Source organism: Seriola aureovittata, chromosome 7, assembly GCF_021018895.1.
Source record: "Seriola aureovittata isolate HTS-2021-v1 ecotype China chromosome 7, ASM2101889v1, whole genome shotgun sequence".
Classification (NCBI taxonomy): domain Eukaryota; kingdom Metazoa; phylum Chordata; class Actinopteri; order Carangiformes; family Carangidae; genus Seriola; species Seriola aureovittata.
The window spans coordinates 4,735,122-4,758,223 of NC_079370.1; the positions used below are offsets into that span (position 1 = coordinate 4,735,122).

At 40.0% G+C, this 23,102-nt stretch overlaps 2 protein-coding genes and 1 non-coding gene across 5 annotated transcripts in view; 2 read left to right on the forward strand and 1 right to left on the reverse strand.

Moving 5' to 3' along the window:
* snrnp48 (small nuclear ribonucleoprotein 48 (U11/U12)) lies at positions 1-8,019 on the forward strand. 2 transcript variants are annotated; one of them, XM_056380549.1, is made up of 9 exons: positions 1-125; positions 2,069-2,182; positions 2,341-2,401; positions 3,021-3,101; positions 4,550-4,723; positions 5,168-5,289; positions 6,385-6,482; positions 6,617-6,739; positions 6,932-8,019. In XM_056380549.1, exons 2-9 carry the CDS (start codon positions 2,075-2,077, stop codon positions 7,014-7,016), a joined length of 852 nt encoding a protein of 283 aa, XP_056236524.1. In that variant the 5' UTR covers positions 1-125; positions 2,069-2,074; the 3' UTR covers positions 7,017-8,019. The 2 variants fall into 2 exon arrangements, with proteins under 2 accessions (XP_056236524.1, XP_056236523.1); XM_056380548.1 differs by lacking the exon at positions 1-125 and adding an exon at positions 1,017-1,242.
* Positions 7,014-23,102, forward strand: part of zgc:113232 (uncharacterized protein LOC541546 homolog) — a 27,590-nt gene continuing 11,501 nt past the window's right edge. The window contains exons 1-16 of one of the 2 annotated variants that reach the window (XM_056380545.1): positions 7,014-7,082; positions 8,478-8,514; positions 8,624-11,184; positions 11,624-11,708; positions 12,748-12,813; positions 12,951-13,123; positions 13,933-14,076; positions 14,367-14,420; positions 14,563-14,616; positions 14,865-14,918; positions 15,142-15,195; positions 17,024-17,077; positions 18,351-18,404; positions 18,811-18,864; positions 18,974-19,027; positions 20,332-20,376. In XM_056380545.1, coding sequence (XP_056236520.1) covers positions 11,116-11,184; positions 11,624-11,708; positions 12,748-12,813; positions 12,951-13,123; positions 13,933-14,076; positions 14,367-14,420; positions 14,563-14,616; positions 14,865-14,918; positions 15,142-15,195; positions 17,024-17,077; positions 18,351-18,404; positions 18,811-18,864; positions 18,974-19,027; positions 20,332-20,376 — 1,014 coding nt within the window. In that variant the 5' untranslated portion in view covers positions 7,014-7,082; positions 8,478-8,514; positions 8,624-11,115. The remainder of the gene's footprint in view (positions 7,083-8,477; positions 8,515-8,623; positions 11,185-11,623; positions 11,709-12,747; positions 12,814-12,950; positions 13,124-13,932; positions 14,077-14,366; positions 14,421-14,562; positions 14,617-14,864; positions 14,919-15,141; positions 15,196-17,023; positions 17,078-18,350; positions 18,405-18,810; positions 18,865-18,973; positions 19,028-20,331; positions 20,377-23,102) is intronic. The other variant, XM_056380546.1, reaches the window with a different exon arrangement.
* On the reverse strand, positions 12,608-12,679 carry trnap-cgg (transfer RNA proline (anticodon CGG)). Its single transcript has one exon. It is a non-coding gene; the product is annotated as a tRNA-Pro (tRNA).

Consider the following 23,102-nt stretch of genomic DNA (forward strand, 5'->3'; position numbering starts at 1 on the left):
ATGATGAGAGGGTGGATCTGACCTGTGTCACCGAGGACACCAAGTACACCCACCCGCATCGGCAACAGGCTCCTGGCTGAGCCGTGCCAAGATGCTGCTAACACGGTTAGCTGTCACAATTCGAGGTAAGGAGAGGTAGGAGTAATAGGTGAGACACGACGACTTGAGACTTGAGGAGAAACCCTGCTGAACTCCATTCTGTTTTTAATGGCTCCCTTTATTCTCCTTTGGTAAATGAAACTGAGCGACACTAGATTCTCCTTGAGAATGAATGACCAGCGAGTCCTCAGGGTCCCTCTGGACCACGTGGCCACCGGATGAAGACGGCAGAGGTGGTAGCAAACGGCCTCCACCAGGCGGCTGACATTAGCCCAGTTTGCAGGGCCCGAGTTCAGTCCAAGAAGACGGCTGAAAGATAATCATAGTGTGTGTTAATATATATCTGATATTCATTAGAGGAAACAGTGATATCTGAAGTGACTCTCACCTCTAGAGACTCTCCTTCCCAGGACAGGAGGTGTTCTTCCCTGTTGCTGCCTCTCCTGGTTTCTGGGAGGGAAGACAACTCGCTATTTCTCTGCTCTGTCTGTCAGGTGTTGCCAAGAGCTTGGAAGTACTTGGCACTAGCTGGCACTGTTTATTCCCGATCAATTGTGGGCTAGCCGAAAACCCTATAACAGTTATGAATTATGTTCATTATATACACAGTTTGTTTATTTATTCAGTTTAGCTCTCCTTAAAGTGACCGCTGCAGCCAGCACGTTTGCTGTCTCTGTTTCCGGCTCTCGACTTCTTTGTTCAATTTTAATGGTACAAGTTGGATAATGGAACAAACTGACGCTTTGGTGCTGTGAATTGAATTGAATTCATCATACAACGTAAACTGCAAAGGAATTATACTTCATGATATAATATAATGTAATATAAAAGAATGCACCTTAAATAGTCGACTTCAACTACCAGCATGCATCGCTTCTGTTGTCCCACCAACGTACCGGTATACGTCATCAGCTCGCGCAGAATATGGCCGCTGTGACTGGAGTGAAAACAAACACTGATGATTTCTGGGTGAAAGCTTCATAGGTTTGGATTTAAAACGCTAAAATGGGGGACCCACTGGAAATACAAACTGTTCAGGATCGCCTCAGTCGTCTGAAGGAGCTGACAGAGTTTACTGAAAACTGCAAGAATCAGCTGAATGATATGTTTAAAACGCTGGGATGGTCGATGGACTACAAGCAGGTAACGGTTAGCTAACGTTAGCTTAGCGTTTAGTCTTCAGTCGAAATAAAAAAAAGTCTTGAAAAATAATCGTAGCTTAATAAAGTTATCATGTTATCGAAGTAATGTAAAGGAGGACATTGCTTCTTAGTTGTTGCCGAGCCCAGCGCTACACCGAGCTTTAACGTTTAAGGTATATTAACGTTAACCGTTAAATCGGTTAACTCTGGTTTTCTGACAGTGTTAACGGCAATGCTAACACTGACCCTACGTCAGAAAACTGTATACATTATATTACTCTGGAATTTCCCCTCGTGTGTTTTAGTCCAACGACATCTGTATATATACGCTCAGTGAGCACTTAATTAGGAACACCATGTTAACACTGGCTAGTAGCCATGTATGTGTTAATACTACATGGTAGTAGCCACTTTATGTGTCAGATCTAGCGGGAGGGAATGTCTAAATGCACTTTCAGATGTTGTCTGGATGGTGCCTTCTACGAAGAATTAATTTGTGTACCCTGCCCACATAGGTTTTCACTCCCCTAAAGGAGTGAGGGATATTTTTAAATGTGGTTTTGTTATTATCTAACAACATGAACTAGATTAGATATAGCTTCTCTACGTTTCAACTACCACACAGGCATCCTAAACTTACAGGCAATGCTAGTCTGGTGCTGAAATTTTCTGTCTGTTTAGACTGGAAGGACAAACATGTTTGAGTGTGCATAGACAGACACACAAAGTGTGTATGTGTCTGCTGTCTGAAAAGAAATAAAAAATAGCTCACCATCATATATGCGTAATTCACAGCTGTAAAATAACTGTTTGTGGTGTTTTCTTAGGAAGCGATGGAGCAGTGTCCCTACGACCCCGATCACAGAGTCCCAGTCAGGAGCATAGAGAAACACAAAGCAGCCTGCCGCCTCAGAAAGATGGGCTACTCGGCGGAGGAGCAGGTAGTGCAGTGAAAATGACAAAACAAACTGACTTCAAAAGTTTCTCGTCGTCATGTGATAGACCACTGTAAACACCATGAACTCTAGTGTCAATGTTCTGCCATTTTTAATGCACATAATCATTAAGAGAGCAGTGAAGTTTTATCTCTATTTTGCAGGCGGAGATGTACGACCACTCTATATGTTATGAAAACAGCAGTGTCAGAACCTTTACAATGGGTGAGTCATTATGATGACTATTACTACAAATTGCTGTCCTTCTATTGCAGCTTATCAAGGTAACATGCTCAATAAAATGTTCTTTTTTCCATTATAGATTTGAAGAAAATGTCTTAAACAATAGAATTATAATGATGTTTTCCTTCACAAGGATCTGTTGATAATTTAACTGCAAAACAATGCAAAAAAATACAACCTCTGTTATGAAATATTGAGGCTCAGTATAGGAGTTTTCCAAGCTCTAAAGGTCAGCTAATTAAAGTCAGGATGTTCTGCAAAATGGTCTTTATGTATTTATTTTTCTAATTGCTGTTTAACATGTTTTGAAATATAAGAGAACCTAAAAAACGGATATAGTTTAGTAGGACAGGAAGAACATTTAAAGTGTTTGTTATTTAAAAAAATTACAACCACTGAACCCACCTTCCACTTCCTCACCTTTTACTGGGGATAAGTTCAGTCTAAAATAAAGTTTTTCATCATATGTACAAAATTTGTGATGGAAAGAAATAGGTGGGAAATGGAGAGAAACGATTAGATTTAGAAGGTAAATGTAGGTTCATGTTCAGTTTTAGTTCCTGTGTCCTAAGCTGGACATCATGTTGTTTCCCTCATTCAGACAAATCTACCCAGCACCAGGTGATCCTACAGGCGAGATCCGCTGCACCGCTGATGAGGATGGAAGGAGTCTTCTGGCAAGGTATCAGTTTATATCATAACGGTTTCCTACAGAACAGTTTCCTCTGATGTTGCATTGTCCTGATCAGAGATCCAACACTCATTAGAAGCAAAAGCACAGTTAGATTTCTCAATTCAAGTCTTACATTCCAGATACAACGAAAGACCAGTAGGTGTCACTAGAGAGTTATCTTGTGTAAAACCCACAAGCTCAGCACTTTGGTCTAAACTCTCTCAGCCTGCACACACCTCCTTTTACTCCAAACTTCAATCCCATTAAATGAGAAGATTCTGAAAATATTCAGGTACTTTTTACCTGGATGTGTAATCTTTATGTAATAGCATCTTTCTCCTGACGTGTGTGTGTGTGTAATGTGTGTGTTATGTGTTCTGTTTGCAGTGACAGGGGTGAGTATTAGGGAGACGATGGGCTCTAGAAAGTTCTGCTGCTCTGGTTCAGGCTTGCCTGATTACGTGCAGTATCCTTTAATGTCATATCCTTTGTAACGACAGGGCTGGGGGATTGTCACAGACACACACACACACACACACACACACACACACACACACACACACACACACACACACACACACACACTTTCCCCTTTATGTGTTGGGGAAAGTCCAGTCCATACATTTAGACTTGTCAAAAAAAATAATCTCTGTCCAAAAATGAATGTCACTTCCTCTTTCCATGAAGACTGCTAAATGGATTCCAGTTAAAATCACTTACTGATTTATCTCATTAGCTTGATACTGATCACAAAGGCGAAGCTAGAGAACAGAAAAGAGGAACAGATGAGCAGCAGCTAAAAAGAAACAGAGTAGGAGGATGCTTAATTAAGAACAAGCTGAGGAACTTGTTGAGCATCTTTATCAGATTCTCTTGTGATCTGTGACATGGAGCCGGTGTCATAGAAATACATTTTAAAAATAAGAACATCAGTCATGATTCCAAAAGTATTTTTCATTTTCTGTATTAACTCACTTTGATGTGTAAAACATCACAAACTTTTAGCTCATTTGTAGCAAATAAACTACAATTCTGTGAGTTATGTTGTGTAAATTTGTGTCCAGTTTTGATGTGCGTTGAGCTCAAAATCATAATGATAATCGCTCCTTTAGCGTTTTCTTTCTTTCCTCCAAATAAGTAAAAACCTCTTTTTTTCCACAATATAATGTCAAAATCTAATTTGTGTAAATTTAGGAGCTGCTCTGCTTCACAGTCCAAAGAGTAAAACCACACTAGTTTGTGTTTTCCCCCTTGGAGCTGATGAAGAACTTATGGAGACGATCAACACCAGTTGGACTTGTATCATGGAGACCAGTTCTGTTGACCGTATCCAGATGTGAAATTAGTGAAATGACGGAATGTTTTTGAATAAACAAGCTGTCAGGCTGATGTGTGTGTGTGTGTTCACTGCTCTCAGTCATCCCTCGGTGTGTGAAGCTTCTCTGGCTCTCCATCAGGTCAGTACTCCGGCCAGCCTGTCGACGTGCCTCAGAACCACAAGCGAGCTGTGTGTGACCTCACTGTGGCCGACAGATTGGCTCTGTACGATCACGTGGTCAGCCAGCGGAAGGAAGCTGCTTCCTCCAGCAACGAAGACCTCTATGTAGATTTGGTGTCCAAACTGCAGAAGGGTGAGATTTACACGACATGGTGAAGACCTGAGGTTGTCAGAAACTTGCAGCCTGATTTACACTATGAAAGTAATGCTTCTCTTGTTTTTTGTTTTAATATGAGGACCACAATGGAAGTAAATTAGTTACTCCATATTTTTAATTATCAAATAAATTCAGTCAGTCATTCAGTCGAGCCTTCCAAACATCAGAAAGATAAAGTGACAGGTGTCAGATGGTCTGAACGTGAAAAATAGATTTTTTTTTTTTGTTACAGGATGTTTTTCAAATTTTCAAATTCAAAATCTGTTTCACACTCAGAAATAGTTTCCCTTTGACTTTTTAGGCAAAAAAAATAAATAAAGGCGAAAATGCTTTTTCGTTTTGAAGAATAAAGAAAGAGAAGTTTTTCCCTCAGTGCAGTTCTCTGGTAAAATGAGTGCGTTTCTGTTTTCGTGTGTACAGATGACGAACAGAACGAACCAAAGACTCATCTGGAGCTAATGGCAGAGATGAGGGACTACAAGAGGCGGCGTCAGTCCTACCGAGCCAAGAACGTTCACATCACCAAGAAGTCTTACACTGAGGTACGAGTGAGCCTCAGGACGACGCTCGACCTGTTCTCCACCCATAAACATTTCTGTTTGGAGTTACAGTAAACACGTCGCTCCACAGATCTATGTGTGCCCTTTAGAGTTCAAACAGCTTTGCCTTCACTAATAAGAGAGTGGGGCAGAAAACCAGAACCACCACAGGTGACTGTGGCCTACTCCTACTCTTTAGGAAACATCCTGAAAACAGACCTGATGCTCAACACCATGTTCCTGACAGCAGAGCTTGTAGTGCAGCACACAAAAACACTTGACCTGCTCATCTATGACCATTTAATGTGGTGAAATTTAAATGGAGGACACACCGACCTTAGTGCTCCGTGGATTTGGTGCAAAAATAATTTGCAAATCCTCTCACTGTGACTGATGTTTTGAGATGCTTTCAGGTTGAACATGAAGTGCTCCTGAAGTCTGATGAAGTTTTATCACGATTAATTCACATTAATGTGGCGTCTGGAAAGCCACATACGACCAGGCGGTCTGAGGAACTACAAGAGGCGGCAAATGGAAAGAGTGTGACCCCTTTACTTCTTGCACCTGCGTACTCGACTACAAGAGGAAGTCGAGTACGCAGGTGCAAGAAGTAAAGGGGTCACACTCTTTCCATTTTCCTCCAGAAGCGAGGCACTGACCCTCTGCTTGCTCTCTGATTCAGCAGCTGTGTGTGTGTGTGTGTGTGTGTGTGTGTGTGTGTGTGTGTGTGTGTGTGTGTGTGTGTGTGTGTGTGTGTGTGTGTGTGTGTGTGTGTGTGTGTGTGCGTGTGTGTGTGTGTGTGTTTCATTCATTTTTCTGCACATAAATGAACAATTCAAGGAGACATTTCTGTCCGTCTAAGTTTTTAAATGTGTTTTAATTAAGAGTTTCAAAGTGGAGAAGTCATGCACACAGAAAATCTTAATGTGTGGGCGAATGCTTTGACGTTGGCTCAGATGAATTCTGTCTAAGCGAAGCTGGTGTTTCTGTGTGTAACTATAAGAACCTGAAGCTGACCCAGAGCACGGCTCTTCAGTAAAGGTCTTTCCTGTTTAAATAAAGTTTAAAAAACTCATTGATTATTTGGCCTCACTGTAGGTGATCAGAGAGGTGATCAACGTCCACTCAGACGAGCTCGCCAGACAGTGGAGAGAGGACGAGGACGAGTCGACACGATCTGAACACTCCTCCCACAGGTACAAGAAACACTCTGACCTCCGACCCCTTTCAGCTTTCTGTTCTGTTGTTGATTAAGGAAATTAAACCTTTTAACAAATGGATGAAATCTGAATGATTTCTAATGTCTTATGGTGTTTTTTTTGTCTAACAGGCGTCGTTTGAATGAAAGGAGGTCAGCGTCCTCAGAGTCTCACAACTCCCACAGCAAACGCCATCGCAGCCGGGAACGAAGCCAAGACAGAGAGAGCAAGAAGAAGAAAAGGAAGAAGGAGAGGTGCGACAGGGCGACTTCTATCAGTGGTTTATGACGAGTTACCAACATGTATATTCTTCTTTTGCTTAAAACCAATGAGATGGGAACAATCACTGGTCCAGTTTTTATTGACTAAAAATGTCTTTGGATTTTAAAAGAGCAAAATCCTCTGTAGATGTTGTGGTGACCATTTTGTTTTTTGAATCTGGACAGGGATTCCCGTTCCCCCAGTGACCACCACCACGAACGCAAGAAGAAGAAAAAGAAGAAGAAGGAGGAGCGGGAGAAGGAGAAATGAGATTCCTGGATCAGCAACAACAGAAATCTGATAGGATGAGGTCAAGGGTGGTCGTGACCTCTACAGGTCAAAATATGTCAGATGTCGCATGTTAAGTGTTTAAACTTCAGGATTTGGGGAAATTATAAGTGAGAATAAAGTTTTGGCAAAAAACAACATGAACATTTGGACATTTTGTGCTTCACAGACACTGTGCAGCTCAGCTGTTCAGTGTTTTACAGAGAAACTACAGGTCTGCTGAACACACTCCACCTGCCTCCGCCTGATTGGCTGAGAGTGATTTCCAACTAGAGACTACTTGGAATTTTTGGACAGGAGTGTGATAGCTGGCACACTTTCACTACAGGGTCAAAGGTCACCCTGTTTCAAGCCCAATGTTACTGCGTGTTTATACAGGATTTCTACAGTCTTAAGAAAACAATGGAAAATCTTTTAATTTGAAATTTGAGTTTTTTTAATGTCTAGATTAGTTTTTTCAAGAAATAACTAATATTTAAAACCAGCAGGAAGTTATTTTAAAAACCATGTCATCATTCTGAACAACTCACTCACAGGAGAGCCAGTGCTGCAATTGGTGTAAATCCAAACATGCTTCCCGTGGGGCCTTGAAATCATTGAAAGTTTTTGAATTTGAGAATAAAATCAAGGCCTTGAAATCTTCTGAAAATAGACACGAGTTATGGAAAGTCTACATCACTGTAACAACTGACCAGAAGTGTTAACACATTCAAACCTTTCTCTATTTTTATTGTTGTCTGAGTTTCTATGAAGCTGCTGAATCTTGGTGTTGTAACAGTAATTAACATTAATTAACCATGATCTGTGTCTCGAACTGTGCCATGTTGGCTCCTTGAATTTGAGGGAATTGATCCTGGAAAGTCCTTGAAAAGTCCTTGAATTTGATGTTAAATCTAAAGTCAAAGTTGCAGCAGAGACCTGTAACACTGAAATCTATTTTAACAATCAACTTGATTCATTTGAATTAAATCTCATTAGTTTCTCACATTGTAGTGCTTTTCATTTGCAGTTGTTGTAGTGATGCTGCCACAAGATATGTTCTTTTGATACAATGAAGGTTATTTTGACGAGATGAAATCTTTTGCTCCGTGTTTAAACTGGTCTGTGCAGCAGAAATCTGTAGGATCCATTTGAGCTACAGCAGATTCAGTGTTTGTAGCCTCTTGTGAAGCGTAAAGTGTCGTCATATTATAAGTTTTCAGTCTCATTTATCCACAGTATTTAGTTGGCAGTCGGATATCCCTTAATCTAAGCAATTAGTTTTGTTGCACATCGTTTAAAATTAATTTCTTAACATTGAGGTAAAGCATTTTTTTCTCAGGAACTATTGTTATTGTTTAAATGATAAAATAATCTGACACAACCATATGTTTTACTTATTAAAAGCAACATTTCAGACTTTACAATGAAATGTAATATAAATCTTTCTGGTTATGTTTTCAGCTGTAAACACCAACATCACGTGAACAGAATAATGCAGGTATAAAGTTTGGACTTTGCTGAAACCTCTGCACAGATCCATGTTTCTCTGTGTCTCACTCTCTCTCTCTCTCTCTCTCTCTCTCTGATGATGCTGGATTCTGGTTCAGGTATTTCTCACCCTGTTGAGAGGCAGAGATAGAGGGCGAGGTCCCGTCAGAGCCTGGGAACCTGAGGGATCCTGGAGAGAGACAGAGAGAGAGGACAGGGGGGGAACCATCGGCGTGGTAATGCTGTGAGGAGAGCTGCTCAGGGAAAGCTAAATCAGGTTGTTTTTGTCCTCGTCTTGTGTCCTGAAAGCGTCCTGTGCAGGATCTGATCTGGTCTGAGGGGACTCACTCTGCAGCAGCATGGGAGCCTCCAGTGATAAGGTAAACTGGGACGTCCTGGGACTGGTGAGGGGCCCTGCAGGTCTGTTGATGGGACAGGTGTGAGGCTGTATTGAATCAGATCAACTGAGATAAAAACAAATGAAGTATTTTTTTGTGCTGCGTTCAGGTGATGAGAAAATCGTGTAAATACAGCAGCTGTGGGTTTGCGTGGAGCACTGACAGCATGGGCTGGTTTCAGTTTCTGGACGGTCGATATCAGTGTAGCACCTGTTGAAATTCAGCCGTGTTAAAAGGAGCTAACAGCACATGAACATTTATCAGGAACTGAAGGTAAAAACAATCAAAGCGAGGTTTTTATTTCACCATCTTCAATCTGAATTGGTTGATTTTTCCTTTGCTTAAAAACCATTGGTATCCAAAATGAGGTCTTCACTTCCACATTAAAATGATTGTATTTCTGTCTTTGTTAGATTTAGTTGGTGTCTTCAGCTGCAGGATCAGAGTTATAATAGCTCATTAATATGCTTTATACTTCCCAGCAACTCGTGCCTGTTTCATAAGAGCCTGTTTTTACATTTTAAAACTGTTATATTTATTTATGAAATGCTTCTACAGAGTATTTAATAGATATCCCCGAATAACAGAGGAACTTAAAACTGACTCATCTTGACATTTTCCCTTCAGTTGTGCTGAGACACTAAATGTTAAATAACAAAAGAACAAGTAATCCAGTCTCTTTGTTTGGAGGTCGTGCTGAGAGCTGAACATTTCTGTGCTGAATTTCCCTCGTGGTTGATGAGAAAGCAGAAATGTATTTATGTTGCTCTTCAGTGCACAAAACAGATTTTATTTAGCCGTTGGTATTTATCGTAACAAAGCCTGATTGTATGGGAATTTTTTTTATTGATATTTTTATGAACAAAGTTAAAGATTTGTTTTCCCAGAACTCCCCTGAAGCATTTTATGTTTAGTTCAGTAAAAATGATCCTGATGAAAATAATTGAGTCTGACAGAATGGGTTCCATTTTCATCACACATCACCAATTTTAAAAACTTTATAGCAATGTCACACGATTCAAAACTAAACTGTTTTCCATAATAAACCACAAATATCCAACATCCAAGATGTTAACTGCTGTTAAAAACAAATGAAGTGAAACAAACAAGGGAAGCGTCTCCCCTCTCTGCCCCGGAGATCCTGCAGGTCAGGATCAATGCTCCATTCTCACCTGGGCCTGTTACAGCCCCATCATTCGGATTTCTGCCCAGTTCAACCTGTAGTGGGCGTTTATTTACAAAGCAGCGAGAACATCCAGCAGAGTACGAGCAACACTCAAAGAGCAATGAAGTTTTTTATGTTAGTTATTTTGATCTCTTTAATCTGGGGTCTGATTTATTGATTGTAATAAGAAATACACCTTAAATATCTTATTTGAACAAGGAAAAAAAGAGTCAAGAATCAGAAGAGATTAATTTAACACGGGGGCAGTCGATTTGAACTTTTTAGTTTAAATATTGAAGCTTTCAGATTGTTCCTTAACCCACTGTTTCAGAAATCACACAAAGACGTTCTGGTCAGTTTTGTCCCTTCAGCCCAAAGTTTATTGACCTTTATTTATTGTGTTCAGGCTGAAGCTTCAGGAATGTGAGATGAGTCTGAGAAGAGCCCTGTGGTTTTCCTCCTGACAAAGAGACGTCTCAGGTCCTTTAATTCTCACCCAAACACCAGCAGAGTTTCATCCGAGCAACTCAAACCCTCAGCAGCCGCAGGGCGGCCAAAGGGAACCGGAGGCTCAGATTCTCCTTGATGCCACAGGCTCTGCTCTGAGCTCAGGAGCTGCACTCCTGATGCCACAGTCTGATAATAATCCATATGATAACGACACTTTGTGTAATTTATCTCTGTAGGTGTAGGGACCTGTGCTTGTGGATCTCCCGGGTAAAAATCAAAGACGGTCACTTGTTCTGGTCTGATTCATCATGTCTGCACTGAACCTTTCTGACATCAGCACTTTCGATGTTTTTTATGTTTTTTTTCAGAAGAGAGAAATAATTTTTTTGGTGCATCACACAGTGGGGGGATTAAGTAGAGTCACATTTATGTAGTATTTTGTTGTGATGATGATAATGTTAACTATAAATTCAAAATGCTTGTCATTTGTGAAACTGCAATGGTGCAGCAAGGGATTGTGGGACGGCATCATCTTCTTTCCATTTATAAAGGCAGTTCCAGAGATAGAAGCAGTTAGAGAACTGGACCAGCTCTGATCATGGCTGCCGCTCAGACACCTCCGCGTCATTTCTCTCAGTTTAATAACAACATGTCTCCAGCAGTAAAGGTTATTCATCATATGAATTTACTTTACTTGATAGTTTGTCTGCAGGTTAAGAAAAGTCTTTAAAAAAAGGTCTTAGAAGGAGTTAAAAAGTCTTGGGTTTCCATAAACAGTCTGTGATATAAATGTCAATAAATTCATGTTTGTGTTAAATATGGCCTAGATTATCATCACTATTTATTTTCCTTCATTTTTCCCTCAGTTTGACAGTGAAAGGAGTATTAATTCCATTGTGTGAGCTATTAAAAATGAAGTCTTAAATTGAATTGGCTGAACACTGAATTAACCCTGTCTGAGAACCTGTTAATAAGAATTATACACCCACACCCTGGCTGTTCTGTCCCGAGCACAGACACTGTTTCAGGCTGTTGCACCTGAGCTGCTCGGTGTCTGCTCTTCACACTGATTAAAGCAAAGCTGCTGTGTTTGTTTCCCCCTGCAGGCGTCTCTCCTCTCGGAGCTGCTGGTGTTCATGCTGTGTGTCGTCATCTCTCTCTGCCAGGAGGAATACTCTGGATACCACTCAGGTCAGAGTCTGATGAAACATTACGTTCATCGACGTGTACAACTACACATTTACACAGATGACGTGTGACACAGCTTGTACAACAACTAATGTACAGGACAAGAGTTAAAAAAATGAGAAGGAATTATATTCTTTTGAGAAATCAGACAGTTCCATCCGAAGGAAAACAGTTAAATATCAAAGGGAAATCTGAATATAAAGATGTTCGTATTAGACTTGAAACTATCAAGCAAACACTGAAGTGCTAAAAACTGCAGTTCCCCCAATGACCACTAGAGTCTGGCTCCAACAGACTCCCATGTTAAAATGTCCAACTTTAACCCGTCACTCTGAGCTTCAAAACCGCCCTTCAGAAACCTGTGGATGACGTTACCATGGCTACGTCCATCTTTATTTACAGTCTATGGTTTAAATGATTAGTTTGGTCTAGAAAATGTCAAACATATTGATAAATATCCATTAACATTTACCAGAACTTACAGATTTATTTTAAGATTTCTTACTTAGTCTGATTCTTAGCAAAAAATAAATAAAACTACAAGATTTATTTTTGAAATAATCTGAACTGTTTAGTATTTTGACTTGATAATGGATTTTTAAAGAATGGGCTGCTTTGGCACAAATATAGGACGAGGTGTTTGTTTATTTACATTTATAAAAATGGGATTGTTTTATAACCAGAATCATGTTAAACTCAAACCAGAACAGGAATCACGAACCAGAATTTAAATCTTTCAGTTTCCTGTTCACTGACACACAGTCACGTGTTCGTCGTCCTTCTCCACCGTCAGCAAAGGCAGAATTATATATTGTAATAGTTTTCATTTTAATTTCCACATCACTGCATGTTGTAGTTTTTAGATTTAATGTTTGTTTGTGAGATCCATTGTCTCAAATTAAGGGCTCGTCCGGGATTTGAACCCGGGACCTCTCGCACCCGAAGCGAGAATCATACCCCTAGACCAACGAGCCGCTCACATGTTGCTTCATTTCTAGAGCTGCCTGTCACATGCTGTCTGCGTGTTTGTGTGTCTGCTCAGGTGAGGAACGCACCTATGAAGGCTCTGTAGTCGACCACTATGACAACTCAGCCTCTTCTCATCCAGGTGAGACCCTCACTCTGCGTTCTCACCTGTTTATGTAAACTGATATTCAGCTGCTGCTCCTGTCCAAACAAGTCCACACCGAAGGTTTAGACCTCCACCTCCGAACTGGACAGACAACGTCTCCTTTGTGTCCTCAGAGTATCTACCTGAGCCGACTCACAGCTACAACGAGGACCAGCGGCCTGAGGAGGGGTACTACGGCCCCTACGGTGCCGGCCCCACCCAGGTCACCATGATCACTGAGGAGTCCTTCCCCTACGCCACCACCACCGAGTCCCACTACGCCAAGGAGGACACGGAGATCATGGAGGTGGGACGGGTGAGGGTGGGGTCAACAGTGTCACCACCAGGTCTGTTTAGTAGCTGTTCTGGAGCTTTCCATCACATCACATGAACTTAATAAGCAGACAGAGTTTGCTACAGTTGTCGTGGTTTTGTAGATTATTTGTAATTTTTTAATTTTCCAATTTTCCAAAAAAAAGTTGAAGTTGGAAGTTGAACTTTTAAAGTTTCACGACGAGTGAATCAAACTCTGCTGATGAGGAGCATGTGATGTGATAGAAAGTTCCACCACAGCTGCTAAATGGAACTTGTGGGATTTTTTTCAACTGCTGTTTTCAATGTTTAGAAATAATCTTATTTTAATTTCACTTTAAAATATTAATACAGGGATGAGACGTGGGTTTGGGGGAGTTTCAAGTCCTACACAAAGAGGTTTAAGAAAATCCCAGCGTCAGTAATGGACAAAAACAGCACAACAACAGATTCGAACCTTCACACCACGTTGTCCCCCTTCATGTTGCTTATTCCAGATACTTCTCACAGTATTTTAGTGTTAGAATGAGAAAAGGTGACGGGACTTGAAGGTTCTGTTTCCTGGAACATGTAAAATGACCTCAACTTTATTTTCATTCACCACTTTTCAAAAACTATTTCAAAAACAAAGATCAGCAGAAAGTGAGGAGACTCAATCACAGAAAAAATAACTAAGACCTAATTTTCCAGTCTTTGTAAAAATAAATAAATGAATAAATAAAATTTTCAACTTTAATCTTCTCAAACAAGATCTCAAAAATGTGTGTGTCTCTGTGTAATACTGTTGTTGTTGTTGTGTTTCAGGTCCCGTATGAATACCCTCCAGCCGGACCGGACAGCGGCTCCTCTGAGGAGTCGGGGGGTGATGCAGCTCTGGGGGAGGAGGGGCCGACAGAGTGCGACTGTGAACCCGGAGAACCCGGATTCGCAGGCTTTGCGGGACCAAAGGTACCGAGCCAGCACGCCACATCACCGTCACTTTAATGTCACGAGACACAACTGTTTGACAGAGACTTTAGCAGGGAGAGGGAAGATGATACTTTGGCTTCTGAAAGCATGACGCTACTTGACCTGACGGAGGCGCTGAAGGGCTTCGTCTCCCGCACCGCACTACTGCTTACTGCTACTGTATGTTCTGTGTAATTGTGTTGTTTACAGGAAAGCTTTGTTTGTTTTTAAAGACACTGAGCGTCCCCTCCTCTCTGAATATGCCTTACATGTTTTCCTCCTCCTGTCAGGGATCCAGAGGCCCGCAGGGTAAAACCGGTGAACCGGGAGCTCAAGGCAGAGAGGTGAGAGTCTGAACCCAGTACTTGTTTATTTATCATGAGGAAAAAAACCTGAATAAAGTCAGAATCAAACTGTCCACATGTCCGACTGCTCCTGCTGCTGCAGAGCTCAGCGGGCATTTAACTTGTGGTTTGATTGTTTTAGGGATATAAAGGAACCAAAGGGGTTCGGGGAAGAGGAGGAGACACCGGGCCAGTGGTGAGTAAATACTGCCAGGCCCCATGATGCCCCATGATGCTGTGTATGAACAATGTTGTTATAGTAAACATTACACTAAAACTAAAACTGTAAGTAGAGATGGAGAAAATAAAACTGCAGTGAAATTTCATTAAAAAAAAACGTAAAACTAATATTAATTTCATTTATTTCTCCTGGTGCTGATAGATCAATAATTAGGCCTTCTTTTTGTTATCTTTATTTTTCACCTTTGACCTTTCGTCTTGCAGGGTGATGTAGGACCTGAAGGAGACGACGGAGCTTCTGGTTTCTCTGGAGCCATGGTTAGTTTCATCCCACTGTGAAGGTTTACCGACGCCGTTCACATTTTATTTTGAAAAGTAGAGAATAAAAGTGCAGAGTTTGGCAGGTTAAGATTATTATATAGATTCTTTACAATAAAAGAATATATTGATGAGGATTTATAAAACAAGTTGATAAACCTTGAAAACCTTTGCAAACTTGTAATTAATTAATCAACTGAATCTTTCTGTCTGAATCTCTCAGGGAGAACCTGGACTTCCAGGAGATCCAGGCGAGTCGGGAGACCTGGGTCTGAAGGTAAACACACACACACACACACACTAACACACACACACACACACACACACACACACACACACACACACACACACACACACACACACACGCATATATACGTTAATCTCAAACTTGCTCATTTATCCTAAAATGTGAGAATTTTCATATTTTGTTTTTTATTTTTTGTTTCCTTTTTTTATTTTCCTGATGATCTTTGACATATTTATTAATTTTCATCTTTCAGCCATGTGAAGAATGAAACTTTTGGTAACTGAGCTGATGAAACGTCGTTGATATTTATGTAAAGATTTCTCTTTTCTTTTTTTTTGTAATCAACTTTTTATTGCCTTTTGTTACATGGGATAGTTGTACAGAGAATACAGTTGCCAAGGATTACACAGTCAGTAACAACAAGACAAAAAGTAGAAAAAAAAACACCAAACACAAGTACACAAAAACCAAACAAAACGAAAGTTTAGACAAACATTATACTAAACCTAAAACTAAACCCAAGACCAGCTTTTCACATAAGAAAAAGTGGGCAGACTCTCTGTGTAGACTTTTTTATATTATCAAATTATTTTATCAGAGTTATAGGTGTGTAAGAAAATGTGGGTCTGAAAAAGAACCAATGAGGGCAACCCGAGCCTCCACAGAGGACGCCCGGGCCTCATGGATTACAGCCAGTGATCTTTCTACGAGGGCGATATCCCTGAAATGATTCATCCATTCTTTAATCGACAGAGACTCGGGTGAAAACCATGAGTGTATAATTGTCTTCTTGGCAGCAGTTAAACCTGCAAATATGATCTTCCTCAGCGCTAACCTGGTGTTTTCCCTAAGGGAAGAATCATCATTAAATAGGGTGTGTAGGGACTGGAAATTTCAAAATCTTTTCCAGGTACTTGGCCACCTTACTCCGAAAAGCAGAAACTGAAGGACATTCCCAAAACACATGCAGGTATCTACCAACAGTGTTCTGGCTTTATTTAGTGCAGTTTGGGCTATCTGTAATTTTCATTTTAAAACGCCTATATGGTGTGGCATAAAATTTGTGCACAAACTTATAGTGTCTAAATTGATGTGCTGGATTTTTGGATGAAATAAATATATTAGACCAAATATTGTCCCAGTCAAGTTCAAAGCCCTGTCGCTCTAAGTCACGATTCCAGGACTCAGTCACCCCGAGAGTTTGGGCATTTTTTGTGGCCAGGTGATTATAAATGTTGGATACTAAACCAGCATGGCATGATCTCGGCTCAACCCAAGTGCTTAATGGATGAGAGGGTAGAGGCGAGTCCCTGGGGACTCCATGGGCACGAATTGCTGATCTCAGTTGGAGGTAGAGGAACCACGAAAATCCAGGAAGAGAATATCTCTCTTTGAGCTTTTGAAATGAAAGCAGTCCAATTGTATCATACATATCTTGAAGACTATGGATTCCTCCAGAAGACCACCTGTCATTAAAGTTTATAGGTTGTTTTTTAAACGTCGTCACAAACATTTCATACAATATTTCACTCGTCCCACGACAAAGTGGCCAAAGATTCATTAGTACTGACTTAAAAATAACAAAGTGGTTGTTTATAGAAATCTGGATATTACACTGTTATCCGTCCTCCATCCTTCAGCAGGTCACCAGCGTCACACACAGCTCCAGCACATTCTGCATTTACTTAATCTGTTTCTCTCTCTCTCTCTCTCTCTCTCTCTCTCTCTCTTTCCCTCCCTCTCTCTCTCTCTCTCTCTCTCTCTCTCTCTCTTTCCCTCCCTCTCTCTCTCTCTCTCTCTCTCTCTCTTTCCCTCCCTCTCTCTCTCTCTCTCTCCCTCTCTCTCTTCCTGTGGACAGGGCGACTTCGGTATGGAGGGACCCCGCGGAGGAGTCGGGGTTCCTGGTGAGACTGTAAGGAAACAGCTGCCGCTCAACGTCTCTGTGGTGGAAACATCCAGAGTTTCACTTGTCACATTCAATTACTGCACAAACCGTTTGTGAAACATCTTCGTCGTTTCATCAGCTGAATCCAGCTAAAGTCAAACATCCTTTGTTGTGAGAACAGCAGGACTCGAGTTTTTGATCACAGTGTTGTTGTTGTGAGACACGTTGTTAGAAACCACGGTGGTCAGGAGAGAGAGGAGAGAGGGAGTCCTGCTGAAGCTCTCTGTGTTCGACCCCTTTATCGCACATTAAAGCTAAAATAGATCAAATGAAAACTGTAAAACAGGAGATAGAATAGAATCCAATTTTCATTATTCATCAGTTTAAATGCAGATTGAATCACTTTACCAGTTCAGTGTGATACAGACTTGAACGTTCAGGAAAAGAGCTGAGTATTAAGTGTTGATATTTCAGATGTGACCTCAGTGATATTTTAATACAGTAATTGGTTGTTAATTCAAAAAACCATCTGAATCCTGGAAACAACCCTGTAGGAACCACCTTTGGCCGGTTACAGAGGCAGGGAGGGGTCGTGGTTGTCTTAGCTTTATTTTTCATGCGTTATCTCGTTATCTCTGGATCACAGGCGTTTCCAAATTATCCAAAAATAATTATCTTGAAAAAGCAAAAGCGAAACATGTGATGAAATATAAACATTGAAACCTTCCACAGCACAGAGTTAGTGCAATAAAAGATTTTCTCATCATGTAAAGATGTGGAGGTAGAAATAGATGGAGGTCAGGAGGACCAGTGACGGCTCCACCTGTGTGTAGAGATCCAGGTGATCTTTGGCTCTTGATCCAGGTGTTGTGGCTTCGCACGGCTGGAAATCACCCAGAGTTTTGTTTCCACCACCAACATGTCATTAACAACCAGATGGAGCAATGACGTAGGAAAACAGGCTCATGGTGAATTTGGGTGTTTACCAGCTGGTAAAGCTGCTAACCAACACATGAACCACTGGATTCAGCTACAACCATTTTTTATTCTATTACCTGTAAAAGTTTTTTACAATTCCAGTGTCGCCAAAAAGCAAAGTGTAGGTGAGCAGCGATGTGCAGCGCCAGAATCACAGCACTACATTTCTACAGTGTTTATCTAATGTTTGTCTTCACGTCAACCAGCTTTAATATTACAGTTTAATTCACCACTGTTTTTATCAGTTTATTAGGAAGTCAGCATCAAACAGACCAACACCGACTTCAGTGTCTTTCATTGTTATTTATGTGTTTTATTTCAGGGCCCTGGTGGTGATGTAGGGCCTGCAGGCAAAAAGGGAGGTAAAGGTATCAAGGTAAAGAAGAAAATTAAACACATTTACACTTGATATATAAATACAAAACAATCAACTGTGTGTTGTTACCTGAAACTTTTATTAGATTTTATTGTCTTCAACATGTAAAAGACATTTTGTTGGTTTGTTTCAATCTCAACTTTTTATTGAATATATAAAATCTATTTTATTCATTTTATGTCGTATGTTTATATCTAAAATATTAAAAGTTTTATATTACTGAATTTAATTTAACCTGTTTCCAGTAAAGATAAGTCATAAGTCATACAAGAATTCTTCAAATCAGGCTTTTACGTTCATGTCTCACTGTGTTTTTGAATTTATTTAAAACAAATTTTAGTTTTTTAATCACTTGTTTTGGCTCTTTCCCTCATTTCTGACTCAGCTGACTGTGTTTTCTGTTCAGGGGTCTCATGGTGATGACGGCAAAGAGGGCACCCAGGGACGGGATGGACAGAAGGTAGGGAAATGGACCGTTGTTGTGCTCCTCTCTCTCCCCCGACCTGCGGCGGTCGATCGAGGTCGTGACTGACTTGATGACTCTTTAACCGCCTCTTCCTTTCCCACAGGGTCAGATCGGAGCACCCGGGTTTCCAGGTGACGTCGGCGAGAGAGGCTACACTGTAAGAAAGATCCTCACTCATCATCATCATCATCATCATCTTCATCTTCATCATCATCTCTTCTCACTGACATTATCTGAATTTCTACTCTGTGTAGGATCATTCACAGACATTTTATTTTTTTAGGTCTTTCCTGTTCGGAGACATAAAAACATCTAAAAAGTGGATCATTATCGTGTCTGATGGTAAAACTCTGTAGTAACTGAACATAAAGACCGTCACATTACAAACAGCTGATCCACTGCAGGTCAGATATTTTTAGCTTTGAAGTCAGGATCCCTCGTCTCAAATCTGAACGTGTTCTTTTGTTTGCACGTGAACACATCACACTTTGTAGAAAAATATTAACAAGCAAAGAATAACTTATTCGGAGGAAAAAACAAATCGATTCTGTGCTCAATAAATCTGACAGAGCGTTTCAGTGGGATGCAGTTTTAGCCAATTACAGAGCTGGAGGAGGTGATTAGTTTGTTTTGTCTCCAGTCCCGTGTTTCGCACGACCATCAGTCACTAGAGAAACTGATTTTTGTTTGTTTATATTTTTATCTATATATACAAAAATCTTTTTCTGTGCTTGAAAAAGTCCCATCACACCTTCAGAGCTGAGACTCAGATCCCACTGGGGAGTGTGGAGAGAAATACAGAGAAAATAAGATGTAAAATAAATATCAGTATATCACATATATAGATATAAATTCAACTTCAAGTTCATAGATCTGATAATATCAATATTTGTTGGTTGTCAAAAGCGCGTGCACAGACATTTGATGAAAATTGAAATTGAAACATGCTGCGTTTAAGTTCCGGTGGGAAAACTCAAACTTCTGGCTTTTGTTCTAATAGGATTAAATAACTCGTCGTACTGTCTTTTTTTTTTCCAATATTAATATATTGATGTTTGATATATTTTTTGCCAAGAATAAAATCTTTACTGTCAGTTTAAGTCAAATTGTTGGCCGCACAATCACGTTCCCCTCTGTTGTGTTCTCCGTTACGACAAACGATGACGTCAGCAGAACTACAATCGTGTGACGTGATGTTATTTTTGTTGCTGTTAAGGGAGTTTCTTTCCATCTATGTAGCAACAGGTGACGTCACTCAAAACTTCTCTTATAGTGAACTGAAACCTTTCAAATAAGGAACTCGTAAAAATAACACAAGCAACACTCCTAAAGATAACGTGTCAATGATTTTCCCCTCTCTGCATCATCTTTGAAATTATTTTCCCCTCATTACGCAAGAGATGATTTTTGTTTTTTTATTCTGATAATCTGATCAGAAAACTTTCTGTTTGTCCTCTGCAGGGTTATCCTGGACAACCGGGAGGTTTGGGGCCAAGTGGAGCAAAGGTACTGATGATTCTGTAGGGTAATTCTCAGTTTACATTCCTCAGTGAGTTTTAGTTTCCCAGTGACTAATTCCAGTTCCTACCCCAGTCATGGATGCAGCAGGTAATTCCAGGGAAGAGATACTAAAACCACAGTGCAGGATGTGGCTGTGAGTCATTTGGATCAGACATTAAAGGCCTATAATGAAACTGTTCCGGTGAAGATTAGATTAGATTTGATTAGATAAATCTTCGGTTTGCAACAGTAGTCAACACAACCAATGCAACCAATCATAAATAAGCTAATACAATAAATAGAGACATAAATCCATCTAACATACAGCAGATTTAATCATAATAAGTTACAGTAAGATATGAAGCACCTGGAGTCCGTCAGTATGAAAACTAGGCTGACAACTTCTTTAAAAGCCGATGACCTCCCTCCTCATGTCAGGAGTCGAAACCCACCTTTCCTGTTGCGTCACCATCAGATAAAAAATTCTCTTTGTGCACAGTAAATACCAAAGTCTACTAAGCAGGTTACTGTGGAATTTACCGAGCTCGTCTTTACTACAGCCCTCATCAGCTCCACTCTATCTGCCTCTCCACTATTATTATTTATATGCTCTTTGGTCGACCTGATCATGTGCAGATATGTGCAACATGAAATGACTGGTCACAAGCGAATGACTCCACTATGGTCACATTTAAAAAAAAATACTGCATGTCAGTATCAAGGTCTCTACAAAAAACACAGGAAGAAAATGTTGAGAAACGTTTGAGCTAAAACAGAAATAGAATCATATGAGAACATGTGGAAAACAACATGATGAACTGAGCTCGTATTTAAGCACGAGAATAACCAGCGTTGAGCAAGATGCTGTCAGTCATTTCCACATCTCATCCACAAGTATTTAATAGATATAGTCCCTTAAGAGTTTACAAAAAAAAAACATATAATAATCTTATAGGATAAAACACATTATTAAAGATTACAGCAGATATTTGTGACCCCTGTGTCCAGCTGGGGCCCATTTCCACTGAGGAGTGAATTCCCATCTGATGATTCACTTTAGATTTATCTGTCTATGAACTTTCTGAGGCCCAAACAAGTAGAAATGATCCAATATTTAATGAAAAGTGGTAAAAATGAGAGAAAAGTGCAAAAAAAGAAAAGAAGTTTGTGCGTCACGACTTAGTTTTTTCTTCTCTCCCAGTAATCATCTCATGACGCCTCAGATTTATCTACTGACTCTTTGAGGGGTCAGACCTTGAGATTTTAGGAACAACAATTCATTCATTCATTCATTCATTTCGAGGGCGAGGGCTAAAATCCTGATTTTATAACTATATGTAAAGATGATCGCTCCGAGCGACAGCAGCGACTGTCTTCTACAGAAACTGGCGGATGTTTCTCCAAAAAGTCGCTGGATTTGTCACAAGGGGCTTTTTTTTTCTTTTTTAACAGAAGCTACTGAGACGTTTAATTTAGCAACAAAGGTGTTAAGTTAACAACCATGTTTGTTCGCACCAAATCATTTTGCGAGATCAGCGACGGGTGGGGAAACTCCTACACTCAGCCGATGCAAGTGATTGTAGGCGGCAGCATCTCTGTCTGTAGCTCTGCTTGACCAGTCAGGTTGGTGAGCACGTGTTTTGGTTGGAGCTGCAGCATTAGTCGATTAATCAACTATCATCTATTAATTATTTTAATAATTTGTTTAAGTAAAAATGGCAAAAGATTCTCTGGTTCCAGCTTCTCAAATGTGAGAATATGCTGCTTGTCGTCTGTTCGTATCATTGGAAAGAGAATATTTAAACTGTCGGTCAGACAAAAGAAGGTACACATGAGGGTGTAGCTTTCGCTTTTAAGAAATTATAAAGTAATGCAAGTAATACATAATCAGCTGTTTAATCGATGATGAAAATAATTGTCGGTTGTGGCTGTAATTTTTAGTCAGTCTTAAAAAAACACACAAAAAAAGAAACTTGTGTTCAGAAATCATCCTTAAACTATTTTAATCTTGAAATTAGCTCAAATGTTTCTGATCTTATTATGATACAGAAGCCCAGAGAGGACAAGCGTAGGATTGTTAGTTGGTTTTCCTTCCTTATAAAGTAATTCATTTGATCTTGAAATATATAATAATAATAATAATAATAATAATAATAATAATAACTGATCACTGTTATGTTAAGTTGATGGTGTCGTTGTGTTTTTGTCAATAATACAACAACCTATTTTCATAAAAGCACAAATGAATTTTTTTTTTTTACCAAATTTAAAAGACTTTCATATTTTATCTTTCAAAATTTAAAAATTCCCCATGAAACTTTCAATTTCAAGTTGGAAAAACACCAAAAGATTTAGTTTTTTTCTTTCACTTTTTATTTACTGGGTCATTGCTCCATTTAGACTGTGGCTCACTCATCCATGGAAAACTGAAAGTAAAAGGGATTCAAAAAATAAAGTGAAAGAGTGAGTCACACTGATGAATGTGAAGTCAAAACTAGATCTGAGGTAAATGCTGGATGATGTAGTTCATGGATCTGTCACTGAAATCTGTCATCTGAACTTTTCAAAGCTGAAATGTTTACTCAAAACATGTTCACACTTTTATGTTATTACTGTAAATGTACAGTAACGGTGATCAGTTCGGACACGCTTTGGGCACAGATGTTTATCACGTCGGACTTTCCCCTCATTCCTGTGCAGCCACACAAAAACAAACAGAGACAAAGATAGCT

Excerpts from the sequence above, each read along its gene's own strand:
- snrnp48 (XM_056380548.1), top strand. The coding sequence starts at position 1,105 with ATGGGGGACCCACTGGAAATACAAACTGTTCAGGATCGCCTCAGTCGT. Across the intron at positions 6,483-6,616 it reads TCTGAACACTCCTCCCACAG|GCGTCGTTTGAATGAAAGGA; the intron begins GTACAAGAAACA and ends TTTGTCTAACAG. Across the intron at positions 6,740-6,931 it reads AAGAAAAGGAAGAAGGAGAG|GGATTCCCGTTCCCCCAGTG; the intron begins GTGCGACAGGGC and ends GAATCTGGACAG.